This window comes from Melospiza melodia, chromosome 3 (assembly GCF_035770615.1).
Source record: "Melospiza melodia melodia isolate bMelMel2 chromosome 3, bMelMel2.pri, whole genome shotgun sequence".
Lineage (NCBI taxonomy): Eukaryota > Metazoa > Chordata > Aves > Passeriformes > Passerellidae > Melospiza > Melospiza melodia.
This window is the reverse complement of record NC_086196.1, coordinates 107,387,400-107,394,953: the sequence shown is the minus strand read 5'-3', so window position 1 is coordinate 107,394,953 and position 7,554 is coordinate 107,387,400. Positions and strand designations below refer to the sequence as shown.

The 7,554-nt window shown below is 43.9% G+C and overlaps 1 protein-coding gene across 1 annotated transcript; it reads left to right on the top strand.

The window, feature by feature from the left end:
- Nucleotides 1-53: 53 nt before the first annotated feature.
- Nucleotides 54-6,588, top strand: POLR3F (RNA polymerase III subunit F). The gene is made up of 9 exons (XM_063152509.1): nucleotides 54-134; nucleotides 538-655; nucleotides 1,484-1,551; nucleotides 1,699-1,766; nucleotides 2,022-2,134; nucleotides 2,612-2,755; nucleotides 4,639-4,746; nucleotides 5,474-5,665; nucleotides 6,209-6,588. The coding sequence occupies exons 1-9, from the start codon at nucleotides 79-81 to the stop codon at nucleotides 6,284-6,286; spliced, it is 945 nt and encodes a 314-aa protein (XP_063008579.1). The 5' UTR covers nucleotides 54-78; the 3' UTR covers nucleotides 6,287-6,588.
- Nucleotides 6,589-7,554: the final 966 nt, after the last annotated feature.

Below are 7,554 nucleotides of genomic sequence, written 5' to 3'. Positions count from 1 at the left end.
TGCTACGCAACCGACACCGCCCGTCCCCGCCGTCGCGCGTCTCTGACGTCATCTCTCCGCGCCGGGGCCGGCCGCGCCATGGCGGAGGTGAAGGTGAAGCCGGAGGTGCCGGATCCCATGGACATCGAGAGCAGGTGCTGCGGGCGCCCGCAGGCGGGCATGGGGTGGCTGTGTGGAGGCCACGAAGGGTTCTGGGGCCGGGGGCAGCAGGCGTGGCGGGGCCGCGTCGTTCAAGGTCTGACGGGGGTGGTTCGACGCCCCAGTGTTAACGAGGAGACAGATGCTGAAGGAGAGGGTGGTTGGGGACACGGAGAGTTTCGTGCTTAGAGGGCACTGGGTGATGGGTCAGGTCACTTTCGGCTGTCCCGGAGTTTTTCTGGTCTTGGAAAGGGAAATGGTGCACAGGTGCCGAGCTGAAGAAGCCATTGATGGATCCTTTTCCCCCGAGTTTCTCCTGTCGCTCTCTTCCATCCTGATCCCAGTGCTGTTTGGATGAAGCAGAACACGAGTTTTAAAGTTGCTTCTCTCCTCCTGCAGGATCCTTGAGCTGTGCCACCAGTTCCCCCATGGCATCACGGACCAGGTGATCCAGAATGACATGCCTCACATGGAAGCCCAGCAGAGAGCTGTGGCCATCAACAGGCTGCTCTCCATGGTAGGGACAGCCCACCTTCCTCATCCTCCTCAGCACATTCCTAACCACAAGGCTCATTAGGGATGGGGAGTTAATTAGCTGTGGAGAAAAAGAGGGATTTGAGCCCTTCTCTCCTAGGTGGGGGTGTTCTCTGAACCCCCCATGAAATCCCAAGCTTGTGGATTGCTCTGAAGGCACTCAGGAACCTGCCAAACCTGTAAGAACCAAGGCTGTAACTGCAGGAAAGGACCAGCTGGCAATGAGAGTGAATGTTAATTAATTAGTCTTGCCCAGTTGCTTTCCTCTTCAAAATAAGAAATAAGGACTTTGCCTGGCCACAAGCATGCAGAGCAGAACAATCTCTTTGCCAGTAATTTGCTTCTAAAAATCACTGCCCATCAAAGTTGGCAGCTTTCCAGTGATTGCCACTTAGTAAAAAGCAGAATTTTGTTGCTGGAACTTGGAATTGTTCCAGAGCTCCGCTGTGATTTCTGGGTTTCTGTGCAAATGGGTGCTTTGGTGGAGAGTGAGAGCAAAGTGTACCAGAACTGGATGTCCCTTGTCAGCCATGGCACAGTCAGGAGAAATAATAGGAATTGTGTGGGTGTTGTGGGAAGGGTCAGGAGCTGTTTGTTATTTCTGACAGCTGATGATAAGGGGAAATTTGTCAGGGGAAAACAAAATATCCTCAAGGCTGTTGTTATTTCCAGTGGTTAGAAACATTATTTTTCCTTTTTTCTTTATTTAGTTGACATTAAACAAGGTTTTTATTTTAGAATTTCAGAATATTCTTCTAAAACACCTGAAACAAGCTGTTTGAAGGAAAGTAAATGTGTCCATCTCTCCTAGGGGCAGCTGGACCTTCTGAGGAGCAGTGCAGGTCTCCTGTACAGGATCAAAGATTCCCAAAATGCAAGGTAAGCCTGTGTCTGCTTGGGAGGTGTGTTGGGAACACAGTTCTTGTTTAAAACAAATCAAACTTCAATTCTTGTTTAAAACAAATCCAACTTCTTTCAAATTTTGAACCTTTTAAAAAAATCCTGCTGTCTGTCTTGTTTTGACAGTAAAATGAAAGGTTCTGACAATCAAGAGAAGCTGGTTTATCAAATCATAGAGGATGCAGGCAACAAAGGTACTTTAAATTATCATTGTGAATGGTACTAACTCTGTCCAAAGTCATAAATGCTTGCCCAGACAAAAAAAAATATAAAATCTAATGCCCCATACCTGCTTGCTTCCCCCCAATCCCTTCTGTCCACTCCGTCCCTTTTGCTGGGAGTGGCAGGCAAGCAATCCAAGCAGTGTTCTGGTGTGATTTTTGGTTGGTATGCATGGAAACAAATGGTTTCTTCTATTTATTTCTGTTCACTTCTCTGTTTTTGAACAGGTATTTGGAGCAGGGACATTAGGTACAAAAGCAATCTGCCTTTAACAGAGATCAACAAGATACTGAAAAACTTGGAAAGCAAGAAATTAATTAAAGCAGTTAAATCTGTGGCAGTGAGTATTTTGTGACGTTTTTAAACAATTTCAAACATCTGCTGCATGGTTTGAATGTTTTTAACAGGGGTCTAGGGCAGAGACAGCTGGAGGCAAAATGAATTTTCTCTTTGTGCACCAGTGTTTGACTCTCTGCCTTTAGTGTGCAGGTTTGAGGTGCAACAGATTCTGTGTCCACAGGTCAGCTTTCTGCTGTCTGTCTGCAGTTACCTGGTTCTCACTGGGTCTGCTAAAGCAGCTGGGGGTAGAGAAGTTGGACACAGCAAAGCAGTAGCTTTTTTGTGTTCATGTGACAGATGCTGGCTTCATCTGGTCTGTTATAAAGTGATTAGGAATCAAAATGGGTTCATCTTCTCTTTTATCTCTGAGAGTCAAACAATAAGAGTAATAAGATTCCTTTGCAGATTATCTGCTTGTATGTGCCATCCTTGTGAAGCAGGGATATGTTGTTGGGAGCTGAACCTTTCCCTCCCCCAGGCATCCAAGAAGAAGGTCTACATGCTGTACAACCTGCAGCCCGACCGCTCCGTCACTGGAGGGGCCTGGTACAGTGACCAGGATTTTGAGTCTGAGTTTGTGGAGGTGTTAAATCAACAGTGCTTTAAGTTTCTGCAGAGCAAGGTGAGTGCCAAAGTCACCTGCCAGGTGCCAGGCAAGGCTTAGGTGTTCCATAAGTGTTGGCCATTACTGCAGCTAGATTCACAAATCCATACTGGAGTATTATTTTTGTCACAGTAGGTGTGATGGTGTTGTATTTAAGGATGGATATTTTTACACCCTGAACAAGGAGGGAAGACTTTTATCCCCAAGGTCCAATGACAAATTGTCCTAGGTGACCCAAAATTGTGTGTTCCTAAGACCCAGCAACCCGGGAAAGGGGAATTTGTGTGTTTTATCCTGGAAGGGAGGGGTGCAGGATCCCTTTAAAAACAGAAATGGACATGAGAGGAACACCTTTGTTCTCCCTGGATGCCTGAGGGGATTGTCTGGGGCAGGTCTTCAAGTCATACCCGATGTGAAAAATGCCAATCACTTGTTTCTAAAATTTTCAAAGTTTAATAGTAATAAAATGGTTATAAAAATAGTGATATAATTAGAGTAATAATAATTTGGATAACTAGGATTTAGGACAACATGAGACAACAGAAACAAAGAGTTATGGACAGTCTGGGTACCTCTTTCTGGGCAAAATAAGCCTGGAAAAGGACAAATGTTAACAGAGGATTAACCCTTAAAAGCAACAGCCTGTTGCATATTTACACACCTCACACATGATGCATAAATTCCATTCAAACACAGGATTCTGTCTGGTCAGTGTCAGCTTCTTCCTCTCAATCCTGACAGCATCTTCAGGGCTGAGCAAGGCAGGAAGAAGTTCATTTCTTCTGATAATGGAGCAATAAATTCTCTTTCTCTGAAAGATTTAGGTGTCCTGTGGCTGCTATCTTGGTGCAAGTCCTCTCTTTAAAAAAAGTATCTTGCATAGCATAGTTTCTATTTAACATTTTGTTATAACCTAAAACTATATTTAACACACTACTTGAGAAAATTAATACAGCATAACTTTCTAACATAACACATATAATATTTATTTTAATATTTGCAAAAAGCCAATCATAAAATATGCATTTTTCACACCCAAGAAGCTGCATTTTGCATTCCAGACCTGCTCCAGAGGGAATTTTGCAATACCTTTTCCAGCTGAGTAGGAGTCAGAGGCTCTCTCCACGATTTTGCAGCCGCCTGCCGTTTGTTTGTTGAGGAAGGGGCAGACCTGCAACTTGTCAGGAAGTTTTTTCCAGTGTTTTTGGCAGTATTGGAGCCTTTTGGCCAAAAATTGTTTGTCCAGATTTTGTTTTGTCCCTGTCCCCTTCTGATTGTTGTTTGTGGAGCTCTGGAACCACGGAGTCTGTTATCTTTTATTTGATATTTTTTCACTTCTGACTTCTTCCATTTTGTCTCTTATTGGTGGAAGGAGATTATGCATTTTGGAGTCTCCACCCCTTATAATTGTCTTAAACTAAGACACAAACCAGGCAGCAAAGACCCCAGGACCAAAAAATCTAGGAAAAGTCACTGTGGTTTCTGCAGAACATCTCATTTCTGAGAGGGTGTAAGGCGGCTGGCAGTAGGTAGCTCTGCCTAGAACCTAGTCCCTGGTTCATTAAATATGTCTGCAGATTCTAGCATTTGTCTGTTCCATTATAATATATTTTTTAATTGGCTCTAGGTACAGCAGAAACTTGGGTTTTTTTTGTCAACAAAATGCCAAATGTTTGTTCATATTAATCTGAACTACAGTGTAAATTTTATGTAATTTATTATAAAATTATATTTGATTGTGCACTGCATTGTCTCACATACACCAGTTTAAGTGGTTTTAAATGCTAAACATGTCCCAGAAATGGAAAACAAGTTTTGTTTTTGAGTCTGCCTGAAACTGAACCACAAAGGAGGTTCATGGCAGTGGGTGCTGACTCTAACCAACCTTTGCTCTTTCTCAGGCAGAGGCAGCTCGAGACAGCAAGCAGAATCCCATGATACAGAGGAACAGCTCATTTGCCTCATCCCACGAGGTGTGGAAATACATCTGTGAGCTGGGCATCAGTAAGGTCAGAACAGATTCATCTCACTGCTGTTCAAATTGTCAGTGCATGTTGAGCTCTAGGAGCTGGCCGCTGCAAACTTGCTGCAGGTCTCATAAGTGTTTCAGCACCCCACAGCTTGTGTAGTGGGGGTGAGCTTTGTGGCTTTATTGCTTTTTGGGGAGGGTCATTGGTACTGCCTGGCACACCAGGATAGCTTGTGGGTTTTCAAAAATGTGTTTTTGAAAACACGGGTTTTCAGAAATGTGTAAAAGAATTACCATTCACATCCTCGTGAACTGTCTCAGCTGGTTTAGATTTCATCATTTCTCTTAAGTTTACATATGCACTTCAAGGGACTTTAGGGGAGGGGAAAAAAGAAGGGGAAAAATATCCCACCATTACTGGGTATATCGACAAGTATTTAGCAGTCTTGTCTTTTTTTTCTTTCACAATTGTTTTCCTGCAAAACTGGAACTGTATTGTGCCAGGCTGATGGAGACATCTCAGGTGCACAGGGAAGTTCTTTTTGGTAAGACCAAGGCTAGTGCAAATCAGAAATGCTCAGGAGGTATTAGAATTCCTTTTCTTTTTGCACCTGCACAACTCCATAAAGTTCCCAGTGAGACTGGTGTCTTTTTCTGGACTAGGTTAGAACTCTGTGGGTTTGTTACTCATGGTGTTTGCTCCTTTCCTCCTTGCAGGACTCACTGGCACATCTTTCCTAACATCTATTTCACAAATTGTTTCTTAGGTAGAGTTGTCCATGGAAGACATTGAGACCATTCTGAACACTCTGATCTATGATGGCAAAGTGGAGATGACCATCATTGCTGCCAAGGAGGGGACAGTGGGCAGCGTGGATGGGCAGATGAGGCTGTACAGAGCTGTCAGTCCTCTCATCCAGCCCACTGGATTGGTCAGGACACCCTGTGGACTCTGCCCTGTGAGTAATTAATTCTGTGTATCATTAGTGGTGCATGCAGCTCTTGAACACAGGCCTGCAGTGCCCACATGGCACAGGGCAAGCTCAGGGCTGAGCCAGCTGTGCTTCAAAGCTGCCTGTGAGGAACAGGTTCTGGTTTTGGTCTGAACAACTGCTCTGCCAGGTGTTCCCCACTCCCAGCCTGTCTCTTTACTGGACTTTATATGAAGATGCTGTCAAGTGTAGCCTGTTCGAAATCACGTTACTGTGTTTCTGATCTGTGTTGATACCAAGTGAAATGATTTCTGTCTAGCTTTTGGTCTCTCCTCCCAAGTCTCCTTTACCTCCCTGTAGGTAAAACTTGCCAGCATGTCCCTTTGTGGTGGGATCTGTTTTTCTCTTCTCCTTCAGAACTGCCATAAAACTTCCTAGGTTTTGGTCTCTGTTAGACTAATGCTGATCTACTGGGAAAAAGCAGAAAAATGTGAGCATGTTACACACAACAAGCACCATCCCATCCAACTGGCAGTAATTACTCTGCTGACACAGAGCTTTCTTTTGCAGGTTTTTGATGATTGTCATGAAGGTGGTGAGATTTCTCCATCAAACTGCATTTATATGACAGAATGGTTGGAGTTTTAAAGTGAAAGGAAACTGTAAACTGGATTCATCCTTCACAGCCAAAGTGACAAAGCACGTTGCTTTTTTTAAAAGCGGACTTGTAAATTTGTAAGCAACTTCAGGACATGGAGTGACAAAGCAGCCATGTGGCAGTTGTGTGAGCTCTCCTGGGAGTGGACTGGAAGTGGAATCAGTGCTGAAGATCAAGGCTGAAGTGGAAATGTAGATCCGTTCTTCAGTCAAAACTGGAGATGGCAATGAAGGTGGTTAATAAAACAGATTTCTAAGCAACAGTTCAAAATAAAGTTCAAACAAGGCTGAGACATTTTAGTCTTAACATTTATCAGTCCCTCACAGCTGATCAGAAAAACTTTTAACAACTGGTACCAAGAACAAGATCCCAAATTTTGCTTTCAGATTAATGCTAGTGATAGATCCTTTAGTTCTAAAGCTGACACTTTTCTCCCATGATAGATTCCATCTAATTGAAGACTATGAATCTGAGGTGGGAAAGTTTCTGAATATGTCATATTCAGAATCTGAATATGTCAAACACTTACTGGTTCTTTATTATATATATATGGTTCTTTATTATCTTTCTTACCTGCTTATTTATCATTAAACCCCTGATTTTTCCTATGTACATCTGTGCTTCATTTCCTGTATTGCTGCCTGCTGTATTTGTTCCTTCATCATCCAATTCCTGGTGGTGTTTTCTGCAGCTGTGTTACAAACCTGGATGTCTCCACTGAAATTTTGAGTAGAGGTGTTCTGGGAAGATATGTTCTCCACAAGAGAAAGGGTTGCTCTGGCCTGATGATACAGAGAAAATTTTTATGGATTCCAGCATCCAGAGTTGCAGAGGGCTGGAATGACACACTAGGAGCCAGGGTGGAGTGCACAGGGGTTGTGCACAGGCTGCCCCCCTTGCACCACTTGCTGCCTGTGCCTTCAGCTGCCTCTGGCCAGGCTGAATCTCACCACAATTACTCAGTATCTTCACAATGGTCTCCCAGCACTGGGGAGCAATCAGGGGGTCAAGCACAACACAGGGCTTGTTGCATCTGGCTATTTTCAAATGTGTCTGGCTCAAAATAAGCCCTCTGGGCAGTGTGTTGGGAGGTTGGTGGGAAAGCACCTCTGTGGCTGTTAGCAGCATCCTGGGTAACCTGACAGAGGGTTAACGTAGATTTTGGATCAGTTTACCTCATAAAGGTAATGAGAGCTTTTACATCTGCATTTTCAATACTGTCCAGGAGACTGGACTTTCTAAAAGCAGTCTGGATCAC

What these genes read in the sequence shown, in the direction of transcription:
- POLR3F (XM_063152509.1), top strand. Translation starts at nt 79, where the DNA reads ATGGCGGAGGTGAAGGTGAAGCCGGAGGTGCCGGATCCCATGGACATC. An exon ending in AGAGGATGCAGGCAACAAAG is followed by an intron (nt 1,767 to 2,021) that starts GTACTTTAAATT and finishes GTTTTTGAACAG; the next exon opens with GTATTTGGAGCAGGGACATT. An exon ending in GTGAGCTGGGCATCAGTAAG is followed by an intron (nt 4,747 to 5,473) that starts GTCAGAACAGAT and finishes ATTGTTTCTTAG; the next exon opens with GTAGAGTTGTCCATGGAAGA.